This window comes from Sesamum indicum, linkage group LG2, assembly GCF_026168435.1.
Source record: "Sesamum indicum cultivar Baizhima isolate 11 linkage group LG2, ASM2616843v1, whole genome shotgun sequence".
Taxonomy (NCBI): Eukaryota; Viridiplantae; Streptophyta; class Magnoliopsida; order Lamiales; family Pedaliaceae; genus Sesamum; species Sesamum indicum.
In genome coordinates, this window is record NC_142658.1 from 14,358,152 (window position 1) to 14,375,425 (window position 17,274).

General features: G+C 34.3%; 3 protein-coding genes across 3 annotated transcripts; 2 read left to right on the forward strand and 1 right to left on the reverse strand.

Moving 5' to 3' along the window:
- Positions 1–1,219: 1,219 nt before the first annotated feature.
- Positions 1,220–2,837, forward strand: LOC105155891 (xyloglucan endotransglucosylase protein 7). The gene is made up of 3 exons (XM_011071875.3): positions 1,220–1,636; positions 1,943–2,136; positions 2,220–2,837. Exons 1-3 carry the CDS (start codon positions 1,337–1,339, stop codon positions 2,629–2,631), a joined length of 906 nt encoding a protein of 301 aa, XP_011070177.1. The 5' UTR covers positions 1,220–1,336; the 3' UTR covers positions 2,632–2,837.
- A 6,096-nt stretch (positions 2,838–8,933) lies between these two features.
- LOC105155677 (putative xyloglucan endotransglucosylase/hydrolase protein 25) lies at positions 8,934–10,914 on the forward strand. Its single transcript, XM_011071597.3, has 3 exons — positions 8,934–9,295; positions 9,377–9,570; positions 10,419–10,914. Exons 1-3 carry the CDS (start codon positions 9,008–9,010, stop codon positions 10,810–10,812), a joined length of 876 nt encoding a protein of 291 aa, XP_011069899.1. The 5' UTR covers positions 8,934–9,007; the 3' UTR covers positions 10,813–10,914.
- A 5,279-nt stretch (positions 10,915–16,193) lies between these two features.
- Positions 16,194–17,217, reverse strand: LOC148789206 (uncharacterized). The gene is made up of 2 exons (XM_088877915.1): positions 16,498–17,217; positions 16,194–16,409 (listed from the first exon to the last, which is right to left on the reverse strand). The coding sequence occupies exons 1-2, from the start codon at positions 17,215–17,217 to the stop codon at positions 16,194–16,196; spliced, it is 936 nt and encodes a 311-aa protein (XP_088734041.1).
- Positions 17,218–17,274: the final 57 nt, after the last annotated feature.

Genomic DNA, 17,274 nt, shown 5'->3' on the forward strand with positions numbered 1-17,274 from the left:
TATTTACTTTGTGATTGATTTGATTCGACTAAACTATAATTACTCTTATAAATGCTATAACAATATATAGGGATGCTTTATCTAATTTTGTAGTGGTAATTAACACTTAGAATTTTAAGATAATCATGACCGCTACCAAGCATAGACCTCCACTTACACTGAAAAATATTATTATAAAACCCTATATAATCAAAGTGATAATACTTGGCGATGCAGTATTCGCTGTTGACTTCTGTGTGATGTCAAAATCTAGAACAATCGAACCCCCAACATAGGAACACTGGAAAGAAGCTACTAGAATTGGAGTTTACAAATGTTTAGATTTTGCATATAATAATTGGAAATTCTAACAGCCAATGGAAGTTGCTGGATTGTCCCACAAGAGGTAGTTGCCAATACTACCGTCCCAGAAAGAAACCGACCAGAGAGCATCAAAAGTGGTCTTTTAACTGCAACGCACTTCACCTACTAAAACCGTGTCAAATGTGGCACTTTCACCATCCATCTCATCATGTCCGAAAGCCATATTTCATGTCTGTAATGTCTAATTTAGTTTATGAAATTAAAGTTATATGATCTCTAATTTCATTAGTATGAGTTATTAATTTATTATAATAATAGTTATTGATTAATTATATATATATATTTGAAATTGATAATTAATGTATATTGTTGTTGATTGAGAAAATTCAGATGTAAAATTGTAATTCTATTCACAAAAACAATAAATAATAAATTGATATCCCAAATTTTTAAAAAGACCCGAAATGAAATTTCGAAGATAACGAAGTTGAAACTCCAAAAATTTAAATCCGAGTCTATCAAAATATGGATCTTTGTATATATACTTATAGTTGTTAATTACTAATTAATACTAATTAAAATTAATTACTGATTGTTATGCTTATTAATTATTCATATTAATGCAACAATTTATGTATCAATTTATTAAAAATAAAACAAATAAAAAGTTTGTCTAGCTGTAACTCACAACCTCACCAACTTCAACCTTCAATGAAGCTTCTATGGCCCTCCCACGGTTCTTAGTCTTTTTTTTTTATTTTCTATTTTTTTTTATCTAAATTAGATTAATCAAATCAATTACATAATAAATATATTATATTATAATTTCGATATGACCAAACTCAATCGCATTAAAATTTCCCGTTTGTACTTTGCAACCTCCCCGGCCCCTATAAATACACGTCCATGTCACCAACATTCTCCTCAAACCAAACGAAAAAGCAATCCTTTAAGTCAAAGAGCTGCTCCCATTGAATTGGTTCTCTTTCATTACATCAAACTCTGGGCCTGAATTCTTGTAATAACTCAAAGTATGGCTTCTTGCTTTTGTACAACAATCTCAAATGCTAAATTAGTTGTAGAATTCTTCATACTTCTTCTCCTCTTAGGTTCTTGCACTCTTTCTTTTGCTGGAAACCTCAACCAAGATTTTGATATTACATGGGGTGATGGCCGCGCCAAATTACTCGACAATGGCAAACTGCTGACGCTTTCCCTGGATAAGGCCTCTGGCTCCGGCATTCAGTCCAAGCATGAGTATTTATTCGGGAAGATCGATTTTCAGCTCAAGCTTGTTCCTGGAAACTCTGCCGGCACTGTTACTGCGTACTACGTAAGTCCCTTTAAAAATACACAAATTATTTGAATTTTATATTTGTATCTTTGGTAAAATACAAAATTTATTGTTATTACCATATCGTTTATGGACGATAACATCTATTTGTGTCTGCAGTATAAAAATATTAATAATCATCAATAACTACTGCATATAATATTTGTCACGTAATTGGTTGGATACTGCATTATCTAATTTATGTAAGTACTTTTTTTCGAGACCACGTGCTGCGTAGAGCTTGTAAAACAAACCTATATATTCCATGTCGTTCTCCTAAATTGAACGCTCACAATCACGGTGCAGTTATCTTCACAAGGTCCAATGCACGACGAGATAGATTTCGAATTCTTGGGCAACCTAAGCGGGGATCCCTACCTTGTCCACACAAACGTTTACACACAAGGCAAGGGAGACAGGGAGCAGCAGTTCTACTTATGGTTCGATCCCACCGCTGATTTCCACACATACTCCATTCTCTGGAATCCTCAGACCATCATGTAAGCTCCCTGCAGACACAGTCACTTTGTCGTAAATTCATCAAAATTCCTGTATAACATTAACCCGCTTGATCTGTTCACAGTTTCTACGTGGACGGGACGCCAATCAGAGTATTCAAGAATCTGGAATCCCGTGGCATTCCCTTCCCCAAAAATCAGGCAATGAGAGTTTACTCAAGTCTCTGGAATGCAGATGATTGGGCCACGAGAGGTGGGCTTGTGAAGACAGACTGGAGCCAGGCTCCATTCACAGTCTCGTTGAGGAACTTCAGGGCCAATGCCTGTGTCTGGAAATCGACGAAATCTTCTTGCAGTGCGAATAATAGTTCGTCGACGAAACCATGGTTGTCGGAGGAACTTGATGCAGCCAGTGCATCCAGGTTGAAATGGGTGCAAGAAAATTACATGGTTTATAACTACTGTGCTGATGCAAAGCGCTACCCTCAGGGGCTTCCTCCCGAATGTACTGTCAATAACACCACCAACAAGAACTAGAAGACAGTACACAAATAACAGATCATATGTATGTTTGTTCTATTGATTATGTTGATATGATGTAGTTGGTTTTTGTTTGTTTTGTTGTCGGAGATTAATGAATGATGCTTGAATGAGGATTATTGTTATTTTGTAGTGAAAGATGATTCAATTTTGCATTGTTGCAGTGAAGCATAAAAGTGAAAGGATTACACTTTGACCTCCTACTCTGAATGATTCTAATATTATGTGGTTTTGTTAAGAGTATATTAGAAATATCCTCTAATTATGTAAATTTGTTATAATTATAAATATTTTTTTTTATTTAAAAAATTATAAATATTTATTCAGAGTTAACGAATGTTTAACAAATACTTCCTTCCAACGGACTGTCACGAGGGATATTTGTTAGATGACATTGATGGACATAGCCTAAAAAAAAATGTTGGGCCCAAGTCAGGCACACAAACCCAGGAAAGAGGCAGCTCAAAATTGTTGCGTCTAGCCCAAAAAGGGGACCCGCTTCCTCAAGACCAGCCCAAGAGAGAGATTTACCAAGCACAGCCCAAGGAGGGGCTCCCCTGCCTCGAAAGTTGTACATGAATGAACTTATGAGCTCGACCTAAGTAGAAGGCGCAGCTCGAAGGTCTGTTGTCCTTCTTCAAGTCCAAACCCAAGAGAGGATGGTGTCATCTAGAGGTCAGACTCCTCATGAGGTAGGAATCTTCACTAAACAGAAGTCACACTTCATTTGGAAACTTGTTGCTTAAGGAACAGATAAAGTGTAACCTTATCACCTCTTCATTGCTAGGCATGCGGATCCTCCTCATCAAAACTCCTGGCACTAAGGGACTCCCCTCTATAAATAGGGAAGGCATCCCTCAACAGACAACCTCTTCTACATTCGAGAACTTCTCTTGTTGATACTCTGCTCCTCCGATGTCGTGCTCTTACATACGGAATTCTCACTTTTATCATAATTTCTCGTCATAATTTGTTTTAATATTTATCTATTCTTAAATTCGAAACTAATTTAAGAATCAGAGTGCTGATATTTTATTTTCTAGGTCCTCTTTCTCAAGAGCTTTCACTCAATTAGTCCAAATCTAACATCAAGATCCAAGACCTTTGGACCCGTGCCAAAATTGCACGCATCAGATATATTAGAGATTTTTTTTTTAATTTTTTAAATAATAATGTAGTACTTATAATTATAATAAATTTTAAAAATGTCCATTGCAATTTATTCTTTTATTTAAAATATATTTTGAAATACAAAAAAATAATATTTAAGATTTTCAACAGTGACAGACAGCATTATTAATTTTTCTGAAATTATGTAAATTAAGTTTCACATAATTGAGTGGAGGACAAATGATATAGAAGTGGAATGTATGTTGTACATAGTATATGACTAATTATCACAACAAGGTATTTGGCTAAATTTATAAGTTTTTCAAAATATCTCATAACATGATTGACAGTTGATGAGCTAACAAAAAATTATTTCTACAAATTGTTTTTTTAGAAAAAATTTATAAGATCTCAAAATAATATGTTATGGATCTTATAAATTTTTTTTAAAAAATAAACTTTTCTAAATTTTTTATAACATCTCATAAGCTCTATAAAATTAATATATCATCAGATAAAAATATTCTCATCATACTCTCTCTCTCCCACACAGACACAAATACATTCTCTCTCTAGAATTTTAAAGAATTTTATATTGCTATTTAATTTCTCTTCCATTCGGAAAAGAGAAAATACTTTATTATTTAATTAATAATAAATAATTATAATTAAATAAAAATAAGATGACTATTAATATCATATTTACTGAACAAAGTATAAATTTAAGACAATATCCATTGTACGAGTAGAAACAGTCATTGCTTTAAAAAAAATATTAATTATATATTTATGTTAGTATTCGACTAGCATAAAAATACAAATAAATTACTTTTATTCAAACGTTAATTAGGTAATAACTCATTCTTTTGTTTATTTTTGTAAAAAGATTATCTATTAAATTTTTATTTCAAATTAAATTAATATGTACAAATTATAAAATTATTTTAAAAATACATACATACAAAATATATTAAAAAATAAAAATTATTTAATTCTAATGAGATCATTCCTTTTTTTTATCATTTTGTCAATAAAAAAAATCTTATCATGTCAAATACCTTAACATCTTATAAAATGTGAAAATAATTTTTTCATATTTTATCAATTTTAACATCTTATTTTATCTAAAAAAATTAAAAATTTATTTTTAAATTAAAATCCAACGCTCGTAAAACATCTTATAAAATGTAAGCGCTTATGAGATATTTTAAAAAAACTTAACCGAACATCCGTTAATTGGGCCTGTTTGTCGATTTACAACCCAAAAGTTTGAATAAAGTTACCTATAGCACATTTAAAGTTCGTCAAAGCCCAGTACAAACCATACGACGTCGTTTGTTGAAATGTTAATGGGCTGATCTGACGAAGCTCATGCTCGGGCTTCATTCCAAACGAAGCCGAAACTGGCTTGCAAACACACATCCCAAGTTTGCATGTGATGTAAATGGGGTAAATTACAACCAGCACTCTAAGATTTGATATAATTATAAATAAAAATAATTATATTTCTCTCTTTTAAAATTTAATATAATTATACATAATTCACAAAATTACGTTTAGCATCTCTGAGGCTTACTTCCGTCTAACAAGTAAGTCAATCTGTAAGTCAAAATTTATTGAACTTACTCTTATTAACATAAAAAAATGAAAAAAATATATATTTACCGCTAATTGACTTATTATTGATTTATTGCAGATCAAATAAATCTTTTTATGACCAACTTACCCTCATATGTCTTCACGCGTTAATGAATGTGAGGAAATATATCTTCACCGTTATAAGGGTGGTTTAGTTAGAAAAAAGTTGTTTAAACCTGCTATAAGTCAATAATGAGTCAATTGATGGTAAAATAGCAATTGTCATTCAATTTTTTTGTCAATATCAGCAAATTCAGTGTATTTTGACTAACGGAGGAACTTATTTGTTAGACGGAAGCAAACCTCAGGGGTGCTAGATGTAATGTCCAAATCATAGGGGGTCTACGTGTAATTGCATTAAATCTCGGGGGAGGGGAGTGTAATTATCTCTTATAAATATCCCTGTATTATTTGAAAACTTATTAATATTAAACGATCGTTTAACAATTAACTCTGATATATCTGTTAGTGTTTGTTAGATTTTCCTTCATTTTTTCTGACGAACTGATCAAATAGTTCTTGTGGACTACAAAATTATAACTTAACTTATTTTTTAAAAGGCTTTTATGAATAAAGTGGATAATTCTTTTTACAATATTTCAAATTTTTCTAACCACTCATTTGAATTTTTTTATAATTTTTGATTTTTTTAAAAAATAAAATATAAAACAATGATATAGTTGACAACTTTATACCTCTATCCACAATTACGTAATTCATCAAATATCAATAAATATTTATACATTTTCTAATTTCGTAAAAAAGTCACTGTAATTTAGCCACGCAGATTCATTCATCACTGTAGTATTGAGGTTGAAGCTTCGAGCACGTTCACGTTTTCGGCAGTTCCTGCCGCTTTGTTGCCTCTTTTAACGTATTATTATTACACATCACAAACGGTGTATTCTTTTTATTAATTTATCCGATATATCATTGCATTCATATGCATGCTAGTATATATATATATATATATATATATATATAAGAAATAGTAGTTTTAAGTGTTTTCGTGAAATTGAGACCCATAATTTAAGGTTATAGGTTTCAATTTCATAAAATATATTGATGAGGGTAATTTCCAAAAGACCAAAATGCCCTTGTTTTTTAAAGGAATTTGCAGCAAAGGACAGGATTCGCGCATGAAGGCGACCCGACTGACCCAGACCAATGGACCCGCCCGCTTTGGTAGCCGTCGGATCACCTGACACCAAGATGCTCGTATGATGCCATGTGACACCTTACCCTGTGGTACCGTACACTATAAATACCAGCATTTACAAATATTTACTCAAGTGCATCTATCACGTTTTTTTATCTTACTCACTCTCCACTAATCACTTTTGACCCCATTTTCTAACTGAAACATTAGAGAACCTTAGCTGGGGGTTACCCAGCAAATCTAACGTGTGTTCTATTCTCAGGATCCACTCGTAGAAAGCTCAAAAAGAAATTCAGCGACCCAATCTAAGGATACCAGAATCAGCGACCCTACCCCAAATTGTGGCGACCTGCATCATATATGGAGATGTTATTCTACTGTATAATAGGGTGCTTTATTAGTACGTATTTGATATTAATTATTAGTGTATATATAATTATTATAATTATCATTATTGTTAAATATAAATATTTGATATTGATAATTATTATCAATTTATTCCATAAATAATAATTCAATCACTTTCGCTTAAAAAAACAACTTTAATCTTAAATCGGTTGCGTTGAATTTATCAAATTCGATTATGGAAGATGCAAACTGTTAGAGCCTCCGTTTATTAAATAAATGAAAATCATAAATGATAAGAAACAAAGAATTGTATAAATTCGATTGTTAGGACACTTCTAAGTACGTTTAGGTGGACCAATTATGTCTTAAGAAAATGATTAAAATTAAATTCTTGCTAACAAATTTGAATTCATTATAAATATCCGTCTCACTTTATATTAATCAAAATAATTTATTTTATTATTTTTTATTATATTAATGTATTGACCAATTTGGTCAATTTATATGTTAATGTATATTGATCGATTCGATGCAATTACTTAATTTATTAAAATAATAATTTAATTATATAATGATCGTTTCATAAAAAAATAAAAATAAAAAGCACAATCAGATCTTCAGCAGAAGATGTCAATGATAAACAGAGTTTGTCGAAATACGAAAAAACCTTAATTTAGTAACTAAATGAAGACATGATGACTAAATTCGACTTTAAAGGCAAAACAATCCTTAATCTTACTTAGATTTGTATTTCATCCATATACGTTGTGTGTATAAAAAATACATTATTTATTTTATTTAAAAATATTATAAATACATAATGTATATATTAAATAAAAAAATAATTAGTTACACTTAGACTTCATTTGAAAATATGAGTTATACTTATATCGCTTCGAAAATTTACAGTTTACACCTAACCCTATTCCGTTAGAATCTGAATAAAAAATGTCGACGTCCTTAAAAAATATTATATAAATTTTTAATTTTATACTTCATTTAACATTCACATGTAATAATTTTATTTTTATAAAAGAAAGAGTGTAACGATATTAATTTCACTCCATATATATAAATATCACATTTATCCGTTTATAAGTATAAATGAGGGATAAAACTAAAAACTTATATAATTGTTTTTACTGACACCAATATTTCCGTTCAAACCCTAACGCAAAGAGATCAAATGTAATGGAAAATTTTTAAATAAGTTTAAGTATAATTTTAAAACTTTTTTTAAGAAAAAATATAATTTTATATTTTTAAAAGAAATATAAATATAGATAACCTTAAATAAATTAAAAGTTAGAACAGAAGATCCAATCACGCATTAGACCTCTTTAAATATGTAGTAGCTATATGCTAGTTATATCCACAATATTCAGACATAACACGATTTGGGCATATTGTCTGAAGCGAGGAGCATGTCCAAAGCAGGTCACATGAATGAGTAGCATAGTGGTGCCTCCTGACACACCAAAGAGGCTTAGGATTAAAGGGATGGTCCAATTCGTGGAATCCATTAATTTAGTCGGCAGAATCTTACAGTATTTCCAAATTTCAAGACACCTACGTACGCCTCCCCGCCCCTCTCTTTACTCTCTCATCCTCCATCTGCTAACACCTCACTTCTCATTCTCAAGCTTTTTACCTAGATAATCAATGGTGATCACAGGAAATCATACAAATGCAGCTTGTGATACGATCGATGTTTTGTAAGTGTTTTTAGGAGTTTTGTAATTTATAAGTCGCTCAAATTCTTTATTTAGATTTTGTATGTAGACCCGAAACTTTTTCTGTTTATGAAATACTTTTTAAGATAGAATCATAAAATTGAAATATCAGAACAATAAGTATTATTGTATCGATCGAGCCGCATGACACATCGGTTCAAGTATACGGGTTTATGTTTATCTAATTCCAGAGCTAGCTGTTCACAACTCTGCTGCTCCAAATTACTCCAACTTCCAGATGTCATCTTCTTACAAAACTAAAACCCCACATCTTCTGTGTCGACATGCATTCTCAACTCCTATATATATATCAGACAATCATGTCGGATCATTCACTCACATTAACAAGAAGAATCAAACACAAAACCAGCTGCAAACAGAAAAAATGGGTTTCTTTCCTTGCTCCAGAAACTCTCTACTTTTACTCTTTACCACAATATTCCTAGTCACCTCATCGACAGCGGTTTCCGGCAGTAACCATTTCCAAGATTTCGACATCACATGGGGCGAAGGCCGCGGTAAAATCCTGGAAAACGGGGAGCTCCTCACGCTCTCTCTCGACAACTACTCCGGGTCGGGATTTCAGTCCAAGAAAGAGTTCTTGTTCGGGAAGATCGATATGCAGCTGAAGCTTGTGCCCGGAAACTCAGCTGGAACTGTCACTGCTTTCTATGTCTGTTTTTATTACAAAACTGTGAATGAGTGGTGTAATAATTGTGTGGGGATTTGATTGGTTTGAATTCTTGTGGTGCAGTTGTCGTCTGGAGGGTTGAATCACGACGAGATAGACTTTGAGTTCTTGGGGAACCTGAGTGGGGAGCCGTACACTGTTCATACAAATGTGTATGCTCAAGGGAAAGGAGAGAGAGAGCAGCAGTTTCATTTGTGGTTTGATCCTACCGCTGATTTTCATACCTATTCTGTTCTTTGGAATCCTCAAACTATCGTGTAAGTCATCCTTCAATTCTTAAATTTCATTTTGAAAATTCTTATAACAGAACATTTTATTTAAGTCGTATGTTTAAAATATTACAAAAAAAAAAAAATGTGAACTCGAGTCTCACAAATGGTGTATTCTTATTTGTTTAACAATTTTTGTTCATTTTTAGAATATTTTTATTTGATCCAAAAATTTTAATATTTAAAATTCTTAGTATATTATTCAAGTCTCATAAATTGGATATATATATATATATATATTTGTGTCCAGTTTTCATTTATTTTAATATATGTTAATACTAATGATATCCACGTGAATTAAAAAAAAGACCAGTCATTTAACTATTTCTTGAAATTATTACCTATAACCGAAGATGGTGATTGATATCTTATATTTTTTGGTTTATTATTTTAATTTTTAAAATTAATTTATTTATTTGTTTCTGCACTCGCCATGTTCAATATTCATTATCCCATACATCGAGATTTGTCTTCATATTTGGAATTTCTTTTAATCCATTTTTCTTCATCTATTTATTTTATTCAATTAAGTTCTGACAAAAATATAAATTTAATAAAAAATATTATATATATTTATAATTTATAATAATATAAAACAGTTGTTGATACTATTGCATCAACATTTTTGCTGTATCGATATTTCAAAGTTGATTTTTTTAAATTTTATGTGTTATTTTATATATTTTATTTTTATTTATAATATATTTTAAACATGTTACGACGCCATATATATATATATATGCACACGTGTCGAGCGTGCAGTTCTAACCATTAATTCCAAATAATTGCAAAGTATTTCAGTGTCATAAACACAACCCCCCCCCTCCGGTGCATAGGTTCTCAGTTGACAACACACCCCTGAGAGAGTTCAAGAACCTGGAGAAATTGGGAGTCCCATTCCCCAAAACCCAGCCCATGAAGCTCTACTCCAGCATCTGGAACGCAGATCAGTGGGCCACAAGAGGTGGCCTGATCAAGACTGACTGGACTCAGGCTCCCTTCGTCGCTTCATACAGAAACTTCAACGCTGATGCTTGTGTCGTCTCCGATGCACCGGGAGCAGCCTATTGCACCTCCTCACTGGCAGACACCACCCCCTGGGAATCACAGAAATTGGACATCCTAAGTGAAGAGAAGCTCAAATGGGTGCAGCGGAATTACATGATCTACAACTATTGCAATGACGCCGATCGCTTTCCCCAGGGTTTTCCGCTGGAGTGCTATGCTTAGGGATTAGTTGGCTGTGTGCAACCCCACCCATAAGCTAATATATATGCTCCTCATCATGATCATCCCCTTTAATCTTAAATTTAGTTATGTTCTTGTAGATAAGTATGGGATTAAGACATAGTTAAGTATTATTAATAGAAAGTATTAAGAAAGTTATCTATTAAGTATTATTAATAGAAGTATTTAGGAAATTATGTATTATAGTCCTTTATGTATATGCATCATGTTAATTTTAGTCTTTTATTTTCTTGCCATGATCAAATTGATTTCGTTAATTTTTAAATTTTTTTTTGAATAAATCACAATGGGCTCTCTTTTTTCATAAATCTATTATTTCAAAAATTATAAATATTTGTTTAGAAGTAAAAATTATTTAATAAATATTTGTTCATGATTGTTTATTTGAGGAGGTATTGTTTAGAAATTTATTAATATTATGAGAGTATTTACAATTTTTTAATTGATAAAAAATATTTATAAATACAATAATTTTTGGCCTTTTCTTTAAATAATAAAAAGATATTTATAAACATAATAAATCTCAAAGAGTCGGTAATTTATCTAAATGATAACAGCATTCGTTTGCATATACTTACACACGTTATTAATGAATTTTGAATTGAAGATTTCTACAATAAAATATACATTTACACATATTCTCAATGGATTTTGAATTGAAGATTTCTACAATGAAATATTAAGTTTTAAATTATTGGGGTGTTCTCAAGGGATCCAAATGATAATAGCATTTGATACGAAGGTTTGAATTGTTAATTGGAAAATTTTAAAATGGACCTAAAATGTTATTGATGGATAAACACATTCTCTCTAACCCAATTAAGTTCATGGCTTATATTCCAGCTCCACTTACAACCTCAGGATATGAGAAAATGGCTCTTTTACCTCCTATCACATAGAAAATAAAAGAGAAATTTGAAAGTATTTGTTACCATAAAGTGAGGGTTGGGCTATTGGTTTAGAACATTCCACAGCAATTGCATATTCTCTAATTTGTAATTTATTTTCTTATCTCTTGTAAGATTTCTTCTAGTAAAATATATTTCGGCAGTATTTGAGGTGTTTGGCATTTTTTGGGTCAAACCTTATTATATATATGGTATTATTTGTTTTTTAATTGCCATTTTCCTGGTCACACTTCCAAGACTATTCAAGAGGAAATTCGCCAAAGTGGGGATTTGTGAGAAAATGACTCGTTTGCCTATCCGACGTAGGAAATGAAAGGGAAATTTGGAAGCATTTGTTACTATAAAATGGCGGTTTGACTATTAGCTTGGAACATCCCACAACAATTGCATATTCTTTGTATTTGCAATTTGTTTTCTTCTCTTTTTGTAATATTTCTTCCAGTGAAATATATTTGGCTAGTGTATGAGGACATAGGAATTTTTTGGGCCGAACCTCGTTATATCTTGTGTTATTTATTTTTCAATAGCCAATTTCTTGGTAATACTACGTATCAAGACAGTTCGAGAGGAATCCACCAAGGTGGAGATTTGTGAGAAAATGGCTCATTTGCCTCCTATCCCACATAGGAAATGAAAGGGAATTTTGGAACCATTTGTTACTATAAAATAAAGGCTTGGCTATTGATTGACCAGAGAATGGGAAGAGTGACAAAAGCCAAAGGCCAAATAATAACTGCATCTTTGTATTCAACCTACTCGGTACTCCTACTGCTCGCGCTTATGTTTTTGAACGATTAGGCCAGGCAAGCGAATATTCTTTTAACAATAGAAGACGATGCTAACGGGGTTCCGTGTTCGACCGCCTTAGAGACAGTCATGCACAACAAATTAAGAAAAAAGGTCGCTACGACCAGATAAATGAGTCTAAGAAAAGTGATTTATGTGAAATACTCCATTTGTCTCAACCCCAAGGGGGCAACACTTCACTTCTGATTATCTCTTTAGGAAGAGCAATTCAGGAGAAGCACTTTTGTTACTATAAAATGACGATTTGGCTATTAGTTTGGAACATTCCACAACAATTGCATATTCTTTGTATTTGCAATTTGTTTTCTTCTCTCTTTGTAATATTTCTTCTAGTGAAATATATTTGGCTAGTGTACGAGGACATAGGCATTTCTTGGGCCGAACCTCGTTATATCTTGTGTTATTTATTTTTCAATAGCCAATTTCTTGGTGACACTACGTATCAAGGCAGTTCGAGAGGAATCCACCAAGGTGGAGATTTGTGAGAAAATGGCTCATTTGCCTCCTATCCCACGTAGGAAATGAAAGGGAAATTTGGAACCATTTGTTACTATAAAATGAAGGATTGACTATTGATTGACCGGAGAATGGGAAGAGTGACAAAAATCAAAGGTCAAATAATAACCGCATCTTTGTATTCAACCTACTCGATACTCCTACTGCTCGCGCTTATGTTTTTGAACGACTAGGCCAGGCAAGCGAAGATTCATCCAACAACAGTTGACGACGCTAATGGGGGTCCGTGTTCGACTGCCTTAGAGACAATCATGCGCAACAGATTAAGAAAAAAGGTCGCTGCGACAAGACAAATGAGTCTAAAGAAAGTGATTTAGGTGAAATACTCCATCTGTCTCAACCGCAAGGGGGCAAGACTTCACTTCTGATCACCTTTTCAGGAAGAGCAATTAAGGTGAAGCAACATATTGCTAGAAGGCCACACGATTCAAATGACTATTCAAATGAATATGCGACAGAAATCATCGCTGGCTCCAACCATGTCAGTATTGATGAAGGTTTGACTCGAACGTTTCTGAAAATGAATCCAAAACGCTCCCCCACAAGCAACTGTTGATGAACTTAAGGAATTGAATCTTGGTAAAATAGATGACCCACGCCCTATATTTGTTCGTGCACTCCTAAGCCCAGAAGAAGAAAAGAAATACTTTAAGATTTTAGTAAGTATAAGGACGTCTTCAAATATACATACAAGGGATGCCAAGTTTAGACCCAAAAGTCTATTCATCACCTTGGCATAAAACTTAGAGTGCGCCTTATAAAGTAGTCGCAAAGGGTTCTTCAACTGGACCTCGTCCCTCACATTGAGACAGAAGTAAATAAGCTTATCGATGTTGGATTCATTAGAGAAATCAAATATTCGATGTTGATTTCTAACATCATGCCTCTCAAGAGCAAGAATGGTCAAATTTGCATTTGTGTTGATTTTCCAAACTTAAACAAAGCATGTTCAAAAGATGACTTTTCTTCGCCTATCTTCGAATTCATGGTTGACGCGGTTACTGAACATGAAGCATTGTCTTTCATGGATGGCTCCTTCGGTTACAACCAAATTAGAATATCACCTAAAGACAAAGAATGCACGACCTTTCACACCCCTAAAGGAATCTATTGCTACAAGGTAATGGCCTTCGAATTAAAGAACGCAGGGGCTAGCCCCAACCTGTTAGGCAGAACATCTTAGATGATATGCTACATAAGAAGGTGAAATGCTACGTAGATGATCTTGTCGTCAAAATCAAGAAGAGAGAATACTTGTCAGACCTCCAAGTAGTATTTGACCGCTTGAGGAAGTATAACCTAAAGATGAACCCTCTCAAGTGTGCCTTAGATGTCTTGTCTGGAAAACTTCTTGGCTTCATCGTTCGCCAGCACGGTACTAAAGTCGATCCTGCAAAAATAAGCGCCTTTCAAAAAAGGCCACCTCCAAATAACTTAAAGGAGTTGCAAATTTTACAAGACAATCTCGCATTCATAAGAAGATTCATATCAAACCTCGCTAGAAGATGCCAACGCTTCAACCACCTCATGAAGAAAGATGCCTCTTTCTAGTAGGATGAAGGATTTCAAAACGCTTTTGAGAGCACAAAAAATTATGCTAAATTTGCCAGTTTTAGGAGCTCCAACACCTGAGAAACCGCTCATACTATACAGAGCAGCACAAGAACAATTCCTAAGAGCACTCATGGAACAACAGGACGAAGAAGGGAAAGAGAAAACTGTACTACCTGAGTAGGACTTTAACTGAAAATGAGTTGAAGCACTCACCCGTTGAGAAAGTCTGCTTAACATTATTTTATGCCATCAAGAAATTGAGGCATTACTTCGAACGTACTCCATAAGGCTTATCTCTCGTGCTGACTCGATCAAGTTTTTGATGTTGAGACCCGTGCTCTCCGCAAGAATGGAAAAGTGGTCCATCATATTCAATCAATATGAGATAAAATTTGTGCCCTAAAAAGGCGTCACAGGACAAACTCTTGCCAACTTTCTAACTGACCACCCTATGCCCCCTGAATGGTGGATATCTGATGAATTTCTAGACAAAGACGTCTTTTCTGTTGAAATCCTCCTGGCATGGATAATATTTTTTGACGAGGCAGTACGATCCAATGGTGCAGGGGTAGGAGTCGTCTTCATTTTACCAGAAAAATAAGTATTGACCTACTCCATTGTTCTGAGTGAGCTATGCTCTAACAATGTCATTGAGTATCAAGCCCTGATCCTCGGTCTTCAAATGGCTTTGGAGATAGGGATCATAGAAATAGAAGTCTACGATGAATCAAAGTTGATCATCAATCAACTCCTGAACATATATGCAAATGAGCTAATACTTTAGGGGATGTCTGCTTTCAACCCTTATTTTCTTTTCCCATATTAATAATTGGATTTGTAGCCTATTTTTATTCTTTTCTTATTGGATAAGTAATTATTTGAGAAATCAAATATGGTATTCATTGTCTTTATTCATTATAGTAAAGTGGCTTCTCATTATTCTTTGATTTTATTATTTACTGAGAATGCATTTTTATTTTCTATGCAAAGGAAAGAAGTCCATTCTTTTCTTTGGGTGAAATGTTAGTTTTCATTCATTCAAGAATATTTACAGTGTACTCCGGGCATACCTAGAAAGATACAGGAAATCCCACGCTAAAGATTAAGTAACAATCAAACCATGTGGGAAAAGTGTCAAAAGGAGCCTATACAATGTGATCTTGATTGAAATAATAAGCCTCTCGGGATAGGGTGTTGAGCCCTCAAAGATGACTTCATTGCGATGCCTCCAAAGGGTGTAGACCGTGCATGCCAAAGTGAGATGTTGCGCTTTGTTCTGAATGGAGGAACCAGTTTTCTCCTTCTTGAGCCATTTGACTGCACTGTGGAGGGTGGACATACTCCGGCTAATGCCAAGCCATTGTCGGATATGTGATCAAACGAAGTTGCTGAACGCACACTCAAAGAAAAGGTGCTTGGCCGATTCCTTGGCGTTGATGCACAGGGAAAACAAATCCTCCTCTTGGAGGAACCCAAGTCTGTCCCTTGTTGCTAATCTGCTGCGTAAGCCAATCTACAAGATGAATGAGTACTTCGGTGGGATGAAAGCCTTCCAGATAGACGCTTTCTAAGGCTGACTCACGAGTTTCTGCCTAAAATACTCATAAGCTTCGACATTAGGAGACCCTTTATGGTAGACCATCCCGTCATTTGTTCAATTGCTGCCTCTGGTAACCCAAATGCGGTGACCACCCTATTACGAATTTCAGTAAGCCATTGAAGGAGTGGAGAATCTCCCATCTTCGATTGCCAGTCCCAAATCGAAGCACCTCTAAGGTAAACACCATTGACCCACTGCACCCACAACGTTCTGCCTTGCGGTGGATGTTCCATAAGACACGGGCAAGGAGCACAACGTTCCATGACTGAATGTGCCGAATACCAAGACTTCTTTCTTCATTGGGATGGCAAATGTCCTCCCACGCGACTGGTGCCCTCCTAAAATTCCAGAGAAAATTCTTGCAAAGCCGGTGAATTTTCTCAATAACCGCCGCTGGAAGTGGGAAAACTTGGAGCCAAAAGCACTCCACCCCCTGAATAACTGAACGGATAAGTTCCAGTCGGCCTGCAAAAGTAAGGATTTGGCCGTCCACTTTGAAATGTAGTTGGCAATTTGATCCACAAGAGGTGAGTAGTTGGTGACTGAAAGTCGCTGTGCCGCTAGTGGAATGCCAAGGAATCTGATCGGCATCTCACCTCTCACAAACTCTGTTCGAGCGAGAATCCCGTCAAGCTCCTCATTTCGGACGCTCGCTGTAAATATGCATGACTTGGAGGTATTGACAGTGAGGCCATGTGCATCCCTAAACTCTTGGAGGCATTCCATCAAGACGTAAATAGATGGAAGGTCACCGCGGGAGAAAAGCATGAGATCCTCGGCAAAGAGGAAGTGTGTGATTGTCAACTTATCGCATTTTGAGTGAAAGTTAAAGTCTGAAGTGGATGTTTCCTCTTGACCAGTCGAGAAAAGTACTCCATACTTAGAAGGAAGAGGGCCGGCAACATCGGGTCTCCTTGCCTTAAGGCTTTCTTCCCCGAAAAAAAACCCATGGAGGGAGCCGTTCAAAGCTAATGAGAAAGATGAAATGCATACGCATTCCATAATTCAAGAAATAAACAGTGGGGGAAAACCATACCCGTGAAGTACTCGAGAGAGAAA